General features: G+C 33.2%; 1 protein-coding gene across 1 annotated transcript in view; it reads right to left on the bottom strand.

Annotated features, from left to right (window-relative positions):
* Positions 1–21,366, bottom strand: part of syt7a (synaptotagmin VIIa) — a 522,179-nt gene that overhangs the window by 45,439 nt on the left and 455,374 nt on the right. The window contains 1 exon segment of the mRNA XM_039755414.1: positions 10,700–10,822. Coding sequence (XP_039611348.1) covers positions 10,700–10,822 — 123 coding nt within the window.

Raw genomic sequence — 21,366 nt, 5'->3', positions numbered from 1 at the left:
ATTTGATATGACTCATGGTCCTCAGAACTGAAGCACTGCTTTGCTGTTGTAGTCTGACAAACCTGCTTTGAAGATCACTTTATGGTCTGTTTGATTGCACTGAATTGTTCTGTTCTGTTGACCAACTTGCTCATTATGTACTACATTACAAGCGATTCCAAAGATTAGCGAGACAATTGACGAAGTAAAAGAAGAGGTTCTGCTATGACATTTACAGGTCACAGAGCATGTGCACAGACAATGTGACTCCGTTTTTCAAGAAAGGCCACTTTGCTTTCAGCAAATGGGTGTAAGGCTTTGGCCACCTGTGATTCTGAAATTGGATCAAGCAGGCGGACAAAATAGATTGATTAGATTATACATTTTTTACCTTAACTTAACAACATTTTTACTCTAGGGCAAGAATCCCAAAGGTGAAAATAAAAAATAATGCTAGTTAAAAAATAGCCAAGTTTTAATTTTCAAATGCCAAATGAAGCAATCATACATTTGTATCTATGCACAGTGCATATCACATAATATACCATCAAAAACACTTTACTATACAAACTAACAAAATTAATTTGAGCCAAACACTTTTTTTTACCTAATTAATTGAATTTTGTTTAATTTTTGGTTCCTTTCTTCAGTAGATTTTTGTTCCATGCATATTACGGGTTGCAGCGGGGACCATCTTTTTAAAAAATATGTACATATTCCACCCACATTTCCAAATCATATTTCAGAATATAATTTGGTAGTCTAACTTCAGCTCAGTCAAAAGGTGGGCTAACATATCATTATATGAATATTATCCTATTGACGAGTTTGGTCAAAAATAATTAAACACTATGTATTATTAACAAAAAGTACAACAATATGACTTACCAGCGACTTGCACAATATTGGCTGATATACAGTAAGGTTTGGAAGCACCTGTCCTGTCCAGGTCATTATATAGTACTAAAGCAACACCAGACCTTTTCATTTTACTTGAGTTTATACTGTTGAATATCTCAGTTTATGTTCAAAATATTATAGAATTCCTAGGAGAGAGAGGGTAGCCAGCTGACATAGGTGAGGCTCCCAACCACCATGGTTTATTTTCTCTAGGAATGCTGACACCTGGAGTTTTTGTTTTCCATTGTTAACTGGCCATATCTAAAATCTTAAATTAACTAAACTTTACATTAGCATGATTATGTTATGTATAATCATTTATACATATTTATATACTGTATGTAAATGTTAAAGAGGTTATATAGTTTAGGGCTTATTTAATATCTTATTATAACTGCCAACATCTATAAGAGATATAAACCTTTAGTCACTGAAGAGTGCTATATAAAAATAATGAAATGTAACAAAATTATGTTACCTTCTTTCCACTTGGCTGAACTTTCTCAATTAATCTGCATTGTTATAAAAAAGACCATCCCACCTCTGCAGTACCTGACAGAACACTTGTTTACACAACAAATGTCTCCTCCAAAAAAAAATCAATCATGCTGCCTGCTGACAGGTAGTAAATAATAAATTAGAAAGGCCATAGTCTTATCATGGCTTGCTTAACCCATCTTGCGGCAGATACTCTATGACAATTTGCAAAGGCAAGAGAATAACAGAGCATTGTATGTTCTCAGTATACACACTCGAGGATGTGTTTATACTTTTGTTAAAAACAAACATAAGGTGGAATATCACAGAAATGAAGACTTTTTTAAAAAAGCCCATACGTGTTTTGAATTTTCTTACCCTCAAAAAGGCAAAATTATAAAATGGATAGGCAGAGCTCCAGTTGTTTGAGAATAAAAAATATCATATAAAATGTTTTTCTTCTAGTTCTGTGAAATTGCTTCCATCTGTACAGACAGATCTTGGGTTACAGTGGCCTTGACCTAAGGCAGTTCTGCAGATACAGTAGGAACAGGCACATAAAACCCCAATTTCATCTTTTTGAGTGAATTTCAATTAATTTTGATCTAATGACTTTTAACCTCACCAGGAAAAGTGTAAAGAAAAGGATGATGACAGTGCGCAAGCAGCAATAGAGCAGATTCAAACTCAGTATTCTGGAGCTGTAAGGCAGCAGTAAAACCATTACACCACAATTTAGCCTGTGATATTTGTAAGACTTTCCTCAAATTTAAAGGACAGCTCACTCTTTTTGAACATGAGCAATGTTTTGCTAAATACACTGTTCGGTTTCTTCTTTGACACACATTCACGTTAAAACTGTGACTTCCTCACCTAAATCAATAGATAACAGTACTATATAGTATTACATTATCTACTAGGTTGGCTTTGTAACATATTTTTCACTTTTTAGACAGCTATATTTTGCATGTGGTTGCAATACACAGCACAGTTTTTATATTATTTTATTAAATTTATTTATTAAATTATGTCCACCTCATTAAGATTTCTAACAGTTCTGATGTCCTCCTTTTTCTGATTTGTGGTGATTACTTTCTTTATTGCTGAATGCGATCCTCTCTCTGCATTCTGTGCCACAATTCTCAATGATCTTCAACTACCGTTACTGTGACTTCCCTCTATAATTCTTCATGTATATTTTATTTCTCCTTCACAATTATCCTACTGCAAATTAATAACATTTTCTTTTGCATTTAGTTCCTGACTAGGTAATATGCAATGTTCCTTATGATAAACGACCAGCCATTTTTTCTTTTTAAAATTTTTTGAATGAAAATGAAGAAGTATGAGAATATTGTTAAAGTAAGAAATAAAAACCCTTTACGGGTTCTCTAGAAATGAACGGATTACTTAATTAGTAAAATTATTGAAAATAAAATTTTACAATACATTATCAAAGACATTGATGCAGATACAAATAGAGGACACAAAATTAAGATGGGGTTAGAAGGATTTACAGTAGCATTTAAAAAAGTGATCTAGTATAAAAACAAGAAATCAGATGATGAATGTTTTAGAGGTCAACGTGCTTCCATCAACAGCAGAGGGCTATTTTGGTCAGCTAAGATTCATTAGAATCTAGACCATTAAAGTGATTTTGGAATATTGCATTGCCTATTTACTGTTGGGGTCATGTTAAATTAAATTTGGTGAAACTATTTACTGCAGAGTATTCTAGTGATAATTTTGCACAAAAATAGCATTTTTGCTCAGTGATTAGTGCTACTGTCTTACAGGTCTAAAATAACTCTTACAAATGTAAGCTTGGTAAACATCTGTGACCTGTTGCACATTTGCACCATATGGCAACACATGAAATTGCACTGTATGATATAGCGTGGACCAATAGTGAAGTCAGAAATTGCAAAGTAGGTGGGCTTTTAAACAACTAGATAAGCAGTAAGCCTTCTCAGGTTGGGGATTTCCCCTTGAAGTTTAGGGAGACTTGTTTTATTCATGATCGTTCTTAGGTCCAAGGGTTCCTCCTTGGTGGTGAGCAGTTAAAATGATGGACAATTGATGATTAACATAAATGAAATGAAAACGTTAAGAAGGGGCCTGGCTCCTGACTGGGGAGACCTGGCCCCTCAATCCCCCCATAGCATGTTTATGTTTGACCTATTATAGACTAATGTATCATCCAGGACTGACTTTTGCTTTGCTTCTGTTATCTTAAATTGGAATTGGTGAATTTAGGCAATTGATGGATATATTTCTTTAATTTCAATGGTATCAAGGTATTTTGTTCAGCTATTGACTTCAATAAACAAATTTTCCTGTGTGTGCAGTTTTTACTGTCTTTCTTTGCTTAGTTTTTTTTTCTGAAGTAAAATGGCGTGAGATCCAATATGAATAAGTACCAAGATCTGTCTTCTTTTAAGTATATTATTTATTTAAAGCAATTACAAAAATAATGCAGCCAATAAACAAGTTATGGCATCAGGCATACTCTGATTAATTTAAATCTCATAATGTACAATTTAATGCTTTAAATAGAGGAAATAAAATATGAAAATATTTTTGTTAAAATATTACAGCACTTTTTGCTATTGCCTTGTCACTGTCCACACCCAGGCATATACAGTAGGGTTAATAAGGTTATTAATAAGGTTAATGGGATGTTTAATTATAGATCTCTTTTTCTATAGAATATAAATCAAGAATGGTTTTACCAAAAAAATGTTTACCTTTTTGCCATTTTTTTTGCTTTACTCTCTTTGCAGTAATAAACCTGGGAGGAAATCATAAAAGAGGCATAACTAGCCAGATAGCTACAAATTCATGGAAGATGGACAAACCCAAGACGTGGAAATATATGCTAAATTGACTGACCTGAAAGGCATTAATAACATATAGAAACCCATGCTCTGCTTACTGAAAAGAGAGAAAGAGAGAACTTGCTTTGCTTCAATTAATCCATGCATATGCAGATGACAAATGAAGTAGGTCTGGGTGTAAAATATATGAGAACGTCTCAGGTATGCTATTATGGAAGCTACAGTAGCTGAAGACATGTGGTGTGAGAAGCAGGGCTGATCTCAATAAATTAATCACAAAAATACTTCGGAAAACATTAAAACACTTACAATCACAAAGAATGTCACTTAGATTGCTACATTAAAAGTCTACCATCTAAATAAAGAGAAATGTCAAGAGTATAGTTATAATCAAGGATGGAAGATATATGCTCAGAAGCATACCTTAAGATGGCCTGCCTTTTTAAACCTTTCTTCACAGATGAACATGCTTCTTAAAGTTCTGGTTTAAAGACAGGAGGTTGAAGTGATAGTTTATTGAATTTATGTTTGAAAAGAAAAGCAAAACATGAAACATGTAATTTGTGATGAGAGGGCAGATAAAGTTCTCATGAGAAAACATAAAATTAATACAGGTATTAAGAAATGTTAATATTAAGAAAAATTTTCATTAACCAGGAAGTGCATGGTGCTGAACTTTAACCAGTCACAGCAATGGCGTCACGTGTCACACACTTCAGGTATTCTAGCCTCGAAACTCATTAGCAAAACAGACAGCGCAAAGAGAGAATGTGAATCATTTTTAATAATGTAATAAACACATAGGAAAAAAATGACACATAACCAATGGGTTGCTGGAATAAATTAACATGAAACATTTCTCAGCATTGTTCAACATATTTTGGTTATGTATGAAACGTAAACCTTTTTTTTTTATTTAAATAGCCTGAAAATGGTCTACATGTTCCTCACGAACATTTCTATATTTTAACATTTTTTTTTAGTTTTGAAACATTCTACTCTTATTATTTGACAGCTCTAGTAAAAAATATGATGTCTCATCTCTCAAAGAATAGCTCAGGGCTATATTTAGACAATATGTTGACGTATTTCATATTTTCACTAATTAAATGTTTCTAGCATTACTGTGCCAAAATATTTGTGATAAATGAGCAATTTTTTTGTTATTTGGTGTAATAGAAATAGGCATTTAAACTTTAGTCAAATAAAAGAGTACCTGTGTGGAAAAAAAGATGTGATGTGTAGCTATGTCACCACTGAGATATCATGGGGTGAACTGTATTAAATATAATACGCTTCCTATGTTTGCACATACCGGCTTTTTTTTTTTTTTTTTGGGTATTCACATGTGGCTGTTGTTATATCAGCCAAAAAAAAGTAAAATGTTAAATAATCATGTGACCCAAAGAAGAAACCATAAAATAATACAAAGAAAAGATCGTTCTTGGGAGTCAGGTCTACTTTTCATCAAAAAAGACCTCATTCAAAAAATAGCACTAATAACATCCATCCATCCATTTTCCAACCCGCTGAATCTGAACACAGGTTCACGGGGGTCTGTTCGAGCCAATCCCAGCCAACACAGGGCACAAGGCAGGAACCAATCCCGGGCAGGGTGCCAACCCACCGCAGGACAGCACTAATAACAACACAGATTTATTTTGATATAACCCTAAACTCGATTGAACAGGAAGTGTTTCTCATGACTTTTACACCCATGACCTGAACATATATTTCAAAGTCGATAGCTTAGCAACATGGCAGCAACATCTGGTATGGCGTGTTTTTTATGTGTCTAAGTGAGGAAAACACCCAACATGTGATGTTTTTAAAAAATGCATTGTGCTCCTCTACTATGATATGAATAGGAATTATACAATATAATTGATTTTCCTTGTTTGCTATGGATTACCTGCATTATCTGGCTATGGAAATAACACAGGGAAAAGCAAAAGTGAATGAGCCAATTCTTTATCAGTCATATAATCACTGATAATGAACCTCTTAAATTTCCCACTCAGCTCGGGATGTAGCTACTGGCCTATTGCTATTGGTCTGATAAGTGTTAATAAGGTATATTCACTAAATATAACAAACAATTCAGCTGATAAAAATGATTAAACTAAAAACTGTTGATGCCTTTTATCTTTAGATATTTTTCAAAATATTAAAATGTTTGTGAAATTTTGAATTTTGGAAGAACACTAAATTTACTACATAGAGTGAGCCAGAATTAGAGATCTACTCCTTAAAACCCACTGTGAGGTGGTAAAAAAACTGGTGTTAAATTTCTTTTTTTTTGGCACTGGAGTGCTTAGTAGTGCAAGGGAAAGTTTGATTTAGTGATCAGGTATCACCATTGATGGACGCTAGCAACTGACAGACACTGCAGCAGAGAAAAGGAAACAAATACATAGTTGATACAAGATGGTTATAAAGTTTACCTCAGAGGCCAAAACACATTACCACTGCGAAAGACATACAGTAGTTGTTGGTAAAATGTTTAAAAAGCTCTGCAACTGTGAGATTTGCAAGTTGGGTGGAAAAGACAGTCAGGTAAAGGATTTGGCATCAATGCCAAAACTAATTACATTCGTCAAGAAAAAGAGAAGAAATGAACAATTAAATTGGGAGCAGGACAAAAATGCCAAAAGATACAAAATGAATGATAGGACAGTGAATTTTGTTTTATGTTCTATGAGAGGAAACGTACTCAAAAAAATGTAAATGTTAGGATCTTGGGGGGATTTGGAAACTTTTTTTCCATTAGTTTTTGTTTTGGTTGGGTTGTGATGCTGTAAAAATATTACATCACCACTTCTAAAGAGTGCAATAACAGTAAAATATAAACAAAACAAAATAAAAAACAAACCATTACTTTCTTAGCCCTGACACAGCCCAAAAAGCTGTGGGCATCAATGGCTATGAGGTATTACAGGGTAACTCTGAAGACACTGTTGAAGTAATGTAAGGCTACGAACATCTTTAGCAGCAGGGACTGGAAAAAATAAACTTATTTTAAACAGGACATATTAAAGGAAAATTAATCCTAAAGTTAGCTGATAGTACTAATTTATACATCCTGTTTATATAATGCACTGTATGTACTTAGGGGCTAACTTTGGGAGCTATATCTGAACTTGAGGTCTCATGTGACTAGCCACACATTTCGTCCCACTCAATATTTGAAATGTTCTTTACATCAATGATCAGCTACTTTCTTCATAGTGGTGTCAGGTTACTTTAAGCTTTTCTGTAGTCTATTCTTTGCATATAATAGGTTGTTTAAAAAATCTGAAACACTGGGAACTGAAGCACAGGGGCAAGATACAGATAATGAGGGAGATTTAAAACCAATTAAACACTCAAAATGAGATATGCCAGATCTACTAGACTTATGAATAATTCTGGAATATTTAGCAAACGGAAGGACTGATTTCTACTTTGACAGGAAATCATTAGTATTTTACATTAAATATTTCTCTTATTCCCAATTTACACTTTTTATGGTCCCATTGAGCTTAAGATGGTACCCAGATGCTAAATAAATTTTATTCCAAGTTTTGAATAAACACCAAACAAACTAGTTCATGATCTCACACAACTAATGTTGGAAGACTATATAAACAAAATATTTCAGTATTACAACTTTTGAGCAGTACAATGCCTTTTCAATGGGAAAAAATGAGTTACCTTAGCAAAATCAATCAACCACTAAGAAGATCCCCTACCTGCATGCATTACTCGTGCTGTTGGACTGGGGATTTTGATTTAGTCGGTTGCAATTATTGGCTCAGAACAAATCACTGCTTTTTTTCTCACCATTTCCTTATGTGGTTTGATCAACCCATTTACATCTGATTTTACACCATTTTTAAAAATGTTGTCACCTGTGATACCAATCATGACAAAAGAAGGCTCTAAATAAGGCATTATTCTTGCTCTGACAGAATTATACTTATGCAAACTATGTGTAATGCCTTATATACTATATGTATGTATATTTATTTATACATATGTACTGTTTTTTTATGTATACTGTGTGTTTTGCTGTGTTTAATCTTATCTTTTTAAATTCTTTCCACATTTTTTTCTAACTATAAGAAAACTAATTCATATATAATACTGTATATTCTTCTAACTTTCTGTCCTTTGTTCCCCAAGTCCACTCTGAGGATAGACTCTATTATTTGTTCTTTTTATCCTTTTATTTACATTGTACCTTTTTTATTCTGAAACATTTTGTACTGTGCATATTTTTAAATTCATTCATAAGCACATATAAAAATCAGATTATGAAATTTTGTGAATCAACGTAGAGTAGAACTGTTATGTACCTAACAATCTTTTTTTTCAACCCCAACTAACAGCATGATGTCAATTAACCTCTCCAAAATGCCAATGATTGTGACATCACCAAGATGACAGTAAAACAAAAAGAAAGTGTTATTTTTATCAATCCTGGTATTTCAGATGAATTATGACAGCAAAAACTATTCTGGTCATGATGGGCTTGATAAGGGTGGGTGAAATCCTACATTTCTTGTAATTCCCTGATGAAATACCTTTCTGTTCCTCAACAATATTCAATCACTCTTCCCCGTTCTAACATCAGTTATCATGTCAAACAATACAAATATAAGGGATGCTAAATTATGGTGATGGAGATTTCTTTGTCTGGCATAGATGTACATCTTACATTAGAAAGATGAAACAGAAAAAGGCAAGGAGTCTCTCTCTCTCAGTTCTCTCCAACCACAATGTAACTTGACACAGCAAAGCAATGAACATCCATACTTTTAAAATAAGTTATCAAAAACTGTAATGCCTAATATGAAAATAAACTAGCTAAAGATACATGCATTATGGCAGTTACAAAAAAAACTAATCAACCTTGACCAAGAATGATTTTAGGTAAGCAGTATATAATTTTAAAAATTGAAACAGGTGCTTGTGAGGGTTGGGTGCCAATGACTTTAGAAACCTCTGTAGGTGAATCACAAAGATGATGACTGTAGTTGAAGATTTAGTGGATTAAACAGAAAACAAACTTGCATCACTGATCTTTGCGACTTTAAAGGCCCAACTTATTTGAGCAATTGTGATCTAATATCTGGAAAAAAGAGAATGAATGTCAAATACTTTTAGAGGGTGACAGGTTTCAGAAACTGATGAAAACTTATTTATGAATTTCATGTTTCAGGTTTCAAAATTAATATCTGTATCCTGGATGAAGCACAGATGCTGAGATTTTATGTACTGTATTGTGTGCATATGTTCTCTCACTATCTGACAGCATTAATTGGTCAGTTGTTTGCTTCAGAGAAATATTTTATATCAATGACCTCTTCTAATATTTTTAATCACTTATCCTGTAAAATTATGGCCTTTTAACACAAAATAAATCCCATTGATTAATTCAGTGTAATTTAATGAATATTACAAAAAATACCATTATAGTTTTTTATATGCACACAAAGCTCCATAACTGTCAGCCTAACTTAATTTTTATGTCACTATTAATCACTTAATTAGAAGGCTCAAACAACAGTATTTAATAATTATTTCCTTGCTGATGCATGAGACAAGGAAGTGATGGCTGGTATTTTTTCAACTGACAACCTACAAAATTTGCATGGCATAGCAGAACCTTAGCAAACAATGACATTCAAATTTTTCTTCTTAATTACAGATACAATCTATCCTCTAAATGTATTATTCTACTGAAGTAATTAGATGAGCTGGCCTTTGTAGCTGAGTTTTAACATAGGAAGTTCCCCTATAATCAAATGGCTCAGTTTAATAGTTAGCAATTGTTTATAACTTTAGAAGTCAAATTCTTTCTACAACCACTTGCTAGTTTACATAAGATTATGGGACTGTGCCTCATTTGTAGTTTCTGCAGTGTTAGAAAGATCACCGGCTCAGTATTTCCATTTATCACATCTTGTATAGAGTTACTGCAGAGAATTTAGCAGTTTATGGAAATCTCTTTTATTTCATAGTTATGCAAAGGTTATATATCATGGCTATGGGCTATTTAATACATCAAGGCAATATCTTTTGTCAATCTCTCAATTAACAATTCTTAATATTCAAAATACATTTTCAAACGTAGCTCCACTTCAACATATTCAACATCAAATTATAATAGATATCTGGCTTTAGTTAACTTATATGGCCTCTACCCTTTCCCACATATACTCTTTCTTAATACTACATTAATTTATTCAAAAATGACAAGAAGAGATTGTACAGCCCTCCTTGCCAGCTTTTTGTTTCATTTTAACTGTAAATACTCCCAGGTCTGGTGTAAACTTATATGCATTCATTGAATTAAGCCAATAATTGTTAGGTTGCATTTTCCCCATAACATCAATTATTCCATCCCAAAATGCTGTCCTCTACCCTTATTCCTAGTCCACCTTTCACTGTACTCTACGTTAGTCTCCAACTTTAGTTCCCTGTTTCAAGCTTGATCCAGTGGTACCATGAACAGGCCATACCTCTTGTCCGGTGGGGCGTTCTGGTTTTGCTGGCCTGGTGCAGTCTGCAAGTCGGGAATATTGGCAAAATCATCCTGCTCTGAGAGACCAAGAACGAGTGATAGCACCACCATGCGGCCTTCTCTGGAGGATTCGGCCATCCCATGACAGAGAGAGATTGGTCACCATGTAGAAAGAAGGTGAGAGAGAAAGAAGAGAGAGAGAGACAGAAACGGAGGGGGGCCATTTTATAAGTAGTAAAACAGACAGAACACGAAGGAAAGGGTAACAAAGGGAGGGGAGAAAGGTGAGGAGAGACAGACGCAGATCATCAAAGAAATTCAAGTGGTACCAGAATGGAGTTTAAATTCTAAGATTTAGAACACTTTAGTAAGGCACAAAAAGTAGGAATCCCAATTTTCTTAAACAAACAAAGGATACAACTAATGAAATTTTAAAAAATAACACTTCAATTCTTTTGTAACTAACAGATTTCACATAATTCATGGTGGTTCTCTGTTTAAACTCAAACGTACAAAATGGCGGTGTTAGGCACTAGTAAATATATCAAAGTATACAGACATACATCAATCTAAATGCATGCAAAATGCAAATATGTTTATATAACTAACACAAAATGGGATAAATGGAGCACACATAATTACACACATACTGTGAACATGCATAAAGTTCAACATCTAAACAGATACACTTCTAGGTAAGTTTCTTTTCAATAGAATCTGTCCCTAAACTGACATTAAGTTGTGAAGTCAGCTGCATCTTTTGGAAGCTCTGTTACATGCTTGACACATACACAAAAATCCAATAGTTTTAGTTCAATGTGGTTCAATGGTCTTTCTTTTCTCAATTTCCTAATTGATTTGGTTTTAACAAGCCCAACAAACTTTAACCTAAATGACAAGATCATACAAGAAGTTCTAGTATGGAATGTCAAATTAGCATTCAGAATATCTCAAAATAAATTTACAAATATTAAAATGCAGCTCAACTTTCTAGGTACCTGAAAATTATTTCAAGATATTTTAAAAAGAGTTGTCCTATATTTTAAAATATCTACGCTACATTTTAAGATATCCAAAATGCCTTTAAAAATCTCACAAATATATTTTCAAATATTTCAAAAACAACTTTGCATTTCCAAATATCTCAAATACATTTTTAGATATTCAGAATGACTTCCTAAGCCTTGTATTTCATATTGATTTAAAAGCTAAATGGCTATTCTTGCAGCCCCCTGTCTTAGCATTATCAATAGTTTACTACTGAGTGTCATCATTTCTAATGCATTAAAAGTGTTAGACATTAAACCATCACTGAAAAATCTAAAGCTAGATACACATACACGTAGCAATTACAAACCTATTTCATATATACCATTTCTTAAAATACTTGAAAAGTTACTTGCCACAGAGCTTCAATTCCACTTGACACATTGTAATTTACTTGAGTAATTCCAGTCTTACTTCTTCACCAGTCATAGAACAGAAACAGCATGTTGTTAATGACAAGCTAATGTTCTCTGATGAAGGAATGTCCACAATAATTATATTGTTAGGTTTAAACTCAGCCTTTCATACCACTGACCACACTATTTTGTTACATAGGCTACATAGTTGGGCTCTTAGGCCCAGTTCTTGGTTTAGTTCATATTTATCAAATTCATATTAGATGTCAGTATGTGCAGAAATGTACTCAAAATTTATCACGCAGGGCTCAGCACTCAGAACTTTACTGTTTTCACTTTACATGCTTCCATTAGGAATTATCATTAGAAAACATAACATTCATTTTCACTCGATATACCCAGCTATTTCTTTCATTTAGACCAAATGTCAATTCTCCAATAGTGGCCTTAATTATTTGTGTCAGAGAGTTAAAGGAATGGAGGATAACTACTTTCTCTTAATACAGAAAAAAACTGAAATGCTATTAATTGGGGGGAATGATGCAAACAGCAGCAATACTCTATCACTTTTGGACTCATTCGGACTAATCATTAGTTTCACCGAATCAGCATGTAATTTATACATTATCTTTGACACCTTTTAACAAAAATAATACAAAACTAAAACTTTGTTTCCAACTTAAAATTATTGGGGATTTAATAAAGTTTCTAAATATGGAGAATAGTGATAAATTAATTAATTATTAGTAGGACTGACTACTACATTATTCAAAGATTTTAAACCATTCTACACTATATGCAGATTTCAGTAAAGTCAAAGTGCTGCTGCAAAACTAGAAAGTACAAACACATAACTCCAGTTCTTAAGTCTTTACACTGGCTTCCAGTTAAGCTTAAGGCTGATTTTAAAATTCTTCTCAATATTTTTAATGCCTTAAATGGCTACGGCCCCTACTCAACTATCAGAATTTATCACTGCTTACAAACCAGAGCGCACATTTGAATCTGAAGATTCTGGCCTACTAAAAATTCCAAGGATTAAAAAAATAACAGTGAAAAGTCTATCTTGTAGCTACAGGGCCCCAAAACTGTGGAATCATCTGCCTGCTTATATAAGAGATGTCCCTTCAGTCGCAGCTTTCAATCAAGGCAAACATGCACTACTTTAGTCTAGCATACCCTGATTAGAACTCCTGATTAGCTGTGCATATTGTATCTCTGTTTTCGTCACTTGTCTAAAAAATAATTAATACAATAATTACAAACCACTACTAACCCTCCCTCCATTCTGTTTCTCTTCTTGGTACCCTGCTACCTTAGTTGGTACCACTCTCTGCTTCCAAGCTGCTTTCGTGCTCATGTAAGGACATCTGAGCTACAAGGAGCATAAAATCAACGAATGAAAAGATTCAGTCATCATATTAGATGCCTCAGTGTAGACTCTGCAATAAAATGCCCAGGAGAGGGTGAGTGGCCAGCTGGCTGAGGTCTCAAAAATTCTGACTGTGTTTGATTTTTGCTTTGATGTTGTCTGCTATAACTGAGCATGGCTCTCCAGAGGTTTATTTACATCAAGGACGCTCCTGTCTGGAGCTTTTGTTTTTCTCTTCTCTGTTGTCAACTAAATACAGTTCAACATTTATTTAATAGACAGATATTATTATGTTACATTTATGTTTAACCATTTCCAACTATTCTGTTTTCCTGGCTATTTGAACAAATCTGTTTCTTTATATGTAATATTTATATAATTAGTAATATTTTAAGTTTGTAATTAATTGCATTTACCTGTGTGCTTGTTATAAACGTAAACTGAATTGAACTGAGTCTGATATATCTCAATGTCAGTTTTGGAATTTGAGATTTCCTAAATTTGTGATATCTTTAATTATAGAATATCAAAAAATGATATGTGTTAAAGCTGGTGCAAATTCAATTTGAAAGATAAAATGCACTTCTAATATTCTATAATTACAATACTTCTGATGTGTTTTCATATACATTGTAATATAAATCAAATGAAGAATAAATCATTTTTAAGGCATCAGAAAATTAATCTGAAAGATATAAAATGATTTTTAGATATTTCAGACACATGTCCTTATGATTATACTGTATCACAAGTTGCTTTTAGGATATCTTCATTATCTTTTAAGTTATCTAAACAATAACATTCAGAGATATTTCAAATGCATTTTGAGGTATCTTAAAATAGTTTCATGTGCAATTTAAGTTATCTCATATGTACTGCATTTCAAAATATCATACAATGACAGAAAGTCCTATTGAAAATATTAAGGAAGTCATTTTGAGATCTCTTGTATTTCAAATCTCTCAAAATGTATTTGGAGATATCTGAAAGTGCAAGGTAATTTATTTTAATTACATTATCGTAGAATGTATTTTAGATATATCAAAGTGGCCAAAATATCATTTTTAATATATCCTGAAATGCATTTCATAAATCCTGAAACATTATCATAAACGATGTCTATAATTTACTTTAAGAGATCTTGAAATACATTTTGAGGTATCTTTAAATGTTCATTTGCCCATAGTCCAAGAACCATTGAGCATGTATTGTTTACTAAAAAATCCAAAATAAAAAAACCTTAAATGATATCTGGTTATGGCACCCTTCATCCACTCTACGACTGCCTGCACTACTGCTCTAATCTAGAAGACATTAATAGCTTTGGAAGTACATGGTACCCTCTTATGTGTTTACCTATATGACAGAAGAATGGGTAAATTTTGCAATACATAGCATATTTTAATAGCTACATTTGATAACAATTCAGCCTCAGTTTTATGAGAGAGCATGAATTAGGATACTGGTGAAGTCACTGACTTATCAAGTCTTTTAGCCTCTTACCCTTTGATAAGGAAATTATATTTACAAAGAATCATACTTTAACTCTGGTCTCCGCCATTCCCCAGAGCTATCCTTCATCTATGGCACACAGAGAAATGATCTTTGGTACTGATGATTAAGATTGGTTAAAGTGACAAATGAAATAAAATTAGATCTGCCTTGTTTTACAGTATTAACCCGTTGAATGTGTTGATAAGATTTGTTAATTGTATGGCATGTAAGCTGACTTCTTTCTTTACCAAAAATATTACTCCATTCAAACACACAGAAGTCTTTCTATAAACAGAGCCTACCTAAATTAGATGAGTGAACTAGAGATTTACTTTTATGTAATTTTTGTCATGCACACAAGATATCCAATTTAGAATATTGCCTTTTGTTATTTCTGCTGTTAAGTATAATTACTTCTATATTTCACCTGTCAGTCCCCACCTTATTTATTGCTCACCGTTCTCTTAGTTTAATGTTACTCAGTAGTTGTCATTTGATTCTAAAATCATGTATTACCTGCAATTCTTGTGAATCAAATTATTTCATTATTTATAATCATAGATATCCTTTTTTTTTACGATAAATGCATGTGTCGTTTCTTAATCATGTCAAATTTCACTTGTATGTTTATTATGCACTCATCAACTCATTTGTCACCTCTTATTCATCATTTTTCTTTCCTCATTCAAATTTTTCTTCAACACTCTACGTTTTTATTGTTTATATTGTGTATTTAACTAACATTAAAACTTTCATGTTCTTGCTTAAAGTCCTTTGAAGAAATAATTTTATTAAGTGGTGTGTTGCAAAATACATTTTCTGGTAATCGGTTTGCCTAATTAAATCTCATATTGGTGTAAAAGAACATTTACATTATATCCGCGTATTTACATTGTTTACACTGGATCTGTCCAATTTTGGGGAGTAGCTCCTCATATATGGAAACATATAATTGAACACGCCACAGCAAAGTAAAGAAATAAAGTTTCAAAACCAAATTATTTTTGTATGCATTCTGGAGCTTTCAGACTTAAACAATGCATTATTGTTGGAATGTAAGAAAATGCTTGATTTGTCTTAAATACAGCTGTGTTCTTTCAAACAAAAACAAAACAAGACACATTAAGACTGCCAGAAGCTCTTTGTGGCTGATTGGCGCTAACAATCTTAGACTTGCTCATCCTTCAGGGAACTGGCATAAATTCAAGACTGGATTACACTCAAATTGTCCCTTTATCTTAAATTTAAGATTTAAAAATCCAGAGGATTTGTAAAAAAAAATATAAATACATCTACTGCCTTACTTGAAGTTCTGATCATCACACATCCTTAAAACTCTACTGAACTTGATGACAACCTGTAGTTTTGGTGCAAATGTGTAACAGTTACTCTATAAGGGAAAAACTAATCATTAAAGAAATGTGTATTCTGTTTATCAAAGTAAACAGTACCCATTTATATAAGTCTACATTTCAAGCTTTCTTTTTTGTATATTTATGTATTTTCTTTTATTTAATAAATTTTCATGTAAGTGGTCAATTATGAAATAAGGAAAGGTATAGCACTGTAATTGCATCATAATGCGTGCCTATTGATTTTTTTTTTAATTTGTAGTGAACATAAATAGAATTACTTTCAGTCCATTTAGGTATTCATATTACATGGTGGCTAAATCATGCTGTAAGAATAAAACTATTTTGATCAAAAGTGCACAAAGAGATACCTTTTTTGATCTTGAGATTTGTGTAATTTATCTTTTTCTCCCTCATTTATTTTCCAGAACACCACAGAAATGGAAGATAGGAATGCAGGATTTTAATTTAATGCATTTAAATAGTGATTCAGTTATATTCTATGTATACTGTATATATAGGGAAGACAAACAAAATTACTATAAATTACTAAATTGAAATATATCCTGCATTGGTTTCCTATTTTAAGTAATTGCTAGACAGTTAGATTACTGGTAAATTGACAATAGTTAGTATTAAATGGAGCTCAAGGTAGGGTAAGCAAGGAAGATTAGAACAGGATTTGTTCTTCATTGCAAACCAAGATGATGTGAATTCATGAACTTCTGCAGTTCCAAAATGTAATTGTGCGTATATTTAGTAAAATTTGAAGTTATGTAGCGCCATGCCACCTTCTGCTTTGAATCTTTGAAGAGTGGCTTTTTGAATGCATGAGCATTTCAAATTCCAAATGAATGTTATAATTGAGTGAAAGTTATTAAAGAATGATTTGTTTATAAATAGGATTCAGAGGATACTCTGAAATAGACATGGAAGCTTAAGGAGAATACTGATTTTGGCAGTATGAATTCTCCCTGCTAAGGTGAGATGGAGGATGGACCATCTGTTAGCATTTTGTTTGATTTTATCTAAAGTACAAAATTATACTGAAAGATATCTGTATATTTTCTTGTGATGGCTATCTCCACATAACTAAACTTAATATTTAAACTGTTTTTATATTAGGCAGAAATAGTTATCCAGTCTAATATGATGTGCTAGAGAAGTCACTGGGAAAGCACACTTCTCTGAAAATCCAAGCCAAGAATGCAAATTATTATCTCTGTATTTCTTTTACCCCCAAAAATTACAAATTACAATTTATGTGCTATCTTACTAATTTTAACACCTGTCAATTAAAATTAGTGTTAAAGCTGAAATTTATAATTACTCACTGCTTCTGCTGAAGAATTCAAAATTATCCCCTAATGCTCAGAAGTAGTATATTTTTGATCAATCGCTGAACATTGTAACTTGGAATGTCAAAGGTCCCAATCAGGACCTAAAGAGAAAAAAGTTATTCTCCCATCTCATAGACTTAAAGGTCAAGACAGCATATTTACAGGGGACTCACGTAAAAAGTAAAAACCAATTTTGACTAAAAAGAAACTGGATTTTGTAAACCTTTCATTCCAACTATTATAAAAAAGAGGAGTGGGGATTATAATCTGTAAAGAAATCAAACTTGTACCAACCAATGTAATGTCTGATACTTAAGGACACTATGTTATGGTGATGGTGGAATTATTCAGTTCAAAGGTAAAAATATCTGGTAAAAATACTATATATGCACTCAATGTGGAAGACTGAGAATTTATGCAAAACTTTGTTCACAGGTCTCTAATATGAACCCTCATATTGCTGGAGATTTTCAGTGTGTTTTAAAATCATTGGATAGGTCCTCAAGTTCAGCAACTATAAAATATAAAACAGCAAAGATAATTTTGAAGTTCAACTTGGATCACAATTTATCAGATCCATGGCTATTTTTATATTCAACCTCATGAGATTATTTCTTCTTCTTGTCCGTATAACATTGTTATTCAAGAATTTCAAGAATTGACTATTCCTTCAATGCTAACAATTTCTTGACAACTATCAATTATTTTAAATATGATTCTGAACTTACATACTCAACTTGCAACTGGCATCCTAACTCCCTATTATTAGCAGATAAACATTTCATAGAATTTATCACTATTCAAATGGATTCAAAGTCCTTTAGTGTGAAGAACATGAAATTTAAGCTAATAAGGTTTTGGATAAATAAATATAATTTGCAATCCTAATTTTTCCACTGAAATATCTTTCCTGTTCATACAAGGGTGAGTTGGCTTTTTAGATCAGCAACATGGGAGAGGGACTGGATAGTGCACATGTGTGCGAATGTGAGTGCTTTCAATTCCATCTTGCCATCCCTATTAAAGAGCAAGCTGAGAAATATGCATGTGGAAGAGCCTATGAAGTCCTGTGTAAAGGACTATCTGTCAGACAGGCCATAGTTTGTGAGTATCAAGGACTGTGTTTCTGATACACATGTGAACAACACTGGAGCAAGACAAGGAACAGTTCTGTCTTTTTTTCTCTTCACTCTGTATACCTTGGACTACAAATATAACACCAAGTTATGTCACTTGCAGAAATTCTCAAATAATTCTGCGTTTATAGGATGTATTGATATGTGGGATGAGAAGGAGTATAGGAGCCAGGTGGAGAACTTTGCTTCTTGGTGAAAGAATTGTCTACGCCTTAACAATAGCAAAACCAAGGAACTGGTTATAGACTTTAACCACACTAAAGAGCATCTATGTCAGGTCACTATTCAGAGAGTGGTATAGGTGGTACAGTCTTATAAGTACAAGTTATTTCTTAGGAGACAGCATTCCTTTAATATGGGAAGCGACATCTTTCACATCTTCTACAAGTCTGTGTTGGCCAGTGTGATTTTAAAAACTGTGATGAACTTGTAAAATCACTTCAAGAGAGGTCCACGAAATCATCATGGCAAATAAAAGGGCAGGCTCAGTTATGGGACACACTCTGGGCACCCTGGAGTTAGTAGCAAAGGAGAGAATTTATACAAAACTGAGCGTCATTATGAACAGTGCTGCACATCCTCTCTCTGACACATTAACACTGAGTACTTTCAGCCAATAAATGATTCAGCAGAAGTGTGTGAAGAAACACTACTGGGACTCCAACAACAACACGTCTGCATAATGCCTCAATGGGACAGGGACTGCCAAATCTCTTTAATCACTCTGGTTTGTGTTCAAACCATAATATATGTGTGTCTGCATGTATAATGTATATAAACATATATATATATATAAACATATATTTATATATATATATATAGTCACACACATGCACTTGGGGAACAAGTTAAGGACTTGGTTGACAGTATTTCTCCCCTGGAACAAATGAGGGCACTAAGCAATAACGATTTCTCTTCGCCATGACATCACTTCCGAGGTCACTCCACCTGGACCCGCCTCTTCCTCCTATGAACCATTAAAACCAGAAGTGCAGCCACCTTGAACAGACTCTGCGAGTGTACAACAAAGTTTCAACTAATTTGCAGCAAGCACATGGTTCTTTTTGTTCCTTTTGCGCTATTTCAATATATGGGGTTAGCCTTCAGGGTTCCCCAGACCCTTTATAATTTTTGTTTTCTTATTACAATGTACATTTATTTATGTATTTATTTATTTAAAGAGCTTCTGTAAAAAGCCAGATTTCCTCCTGGGGACAAATAAAATTCCATGTATAAAGTTCTACATGTACTGTATGTACAGTATGTAGAAGATATTTAAAAGTAGTTAGCACTGCACAGTACACTGGAGAACATGGCCTAAGGTGCTAAAAGCAGCTTTTTTCAGAAACTTTGTTATGAATGACACCTAATGGCATACTTTTTTGGCAAATAAATGGCGTTTTCCAACTCTCATACTAGCTTACTTAATTTTCTGATGTAATTAAAATTCAATCATTATAGATTTAAAGGAAAAAAACAACACAATGAAAAAAACACCTATATAAAAAAGCACTGAGGTAAATTACTAAACGATTCTTACAATATATTATTAGTAACTGTCACTTGGGTTTATAAAGCTGATAGGATTGTTTGCTGCATTGATTTCCCTACAGTTGTAGTTATTGGGTATACAATGACTGCTGTTCAGCTGCAAATGGAAAAGATACCTCCTCCACTTTTTGCTGTAGAATCATCAAGCAATTCTTGTCTTTGTATTTCGGAAAGTTCTATTTTTGGTGTTCCGTCTGATTAAGTGGCAGTCTTTTAATTTTTTTTCTAACAGTATTTCCTTGGTGACTACTTTCCTAAACTCTCCCTTATTTACAAAGTCCACAAAACTTTTTATTGTTGATTCCTGCAGGTATAGGAATTGAACACTAGTTACCCAGAAAAATGTTTTTGATAAATGTAGACATTTCCACCATCATTTATTGTGTGTCTGCCCTGCCAAGAAAACAGGGTGGTAAACAATGTCCACAGATTAAACAAACTGAAATAATCCCAGGTCATTTATGCTGTGACACCCCTTCCTTTAAGGTATTCTTGTAATGTATCTTGTAATGAATCATAGATGGTAAGCTCTGGTGGACTCTCTTTTCTAATTAAATTTTGTGAATTCAAACGAAGTTTGTTAGCTGTCTTGTTAAGGAACTGTGTTGGCATATATTTTTTCTCCATGATGATGATTCCATTAAGTTAAGTTACTAAAATATACAGTGTACACGAAAAACATAGTGATAAAACATAGAAAGAACATTGTAGTGGCATCCAGAACAAATTGAGCTAGGCAAAATAAACGACACCCCACTAATTGCTGATACTATTAGACTTTTATACTGCTGGAAATGCATCCACAAAAGTCATATTCTCCTAGGACATCAGGGGATTAATTAAGTATGAGAACCATCACGTTACCTTCCAGTAACACTTCTAAAGCCATACTCGGCTTTATTCACTTCCACAAAAGGTCACTTAGCTTATTCAATCCTCTATTGTTTGTAGAACAACAGTACAACATTGCATTATCATAGACAAAACACCGAAACAATGACCTAAATGGCTATATTT

The sequence above is a fragment of the Polypterus senegalus genome, chromosome 1 (genome assembly GCF_016835505.1).
Source record: "Polypterus senegalus isolate Bchr_013 chromosome 1, ASM1683550v1, whole genome shotgun sequence".
Classification (NCBI taxonomy): Eukaryota; Metazoa; Chordata; class Cladistia; order Polypteriformes; family Polypteridae; genus Polypterus; species Polypterus senegalus.
Note: the sequence above shows the minus strand (reverse complement) of the source record. Positions and strands in the feature narration are given on the sequence as shown.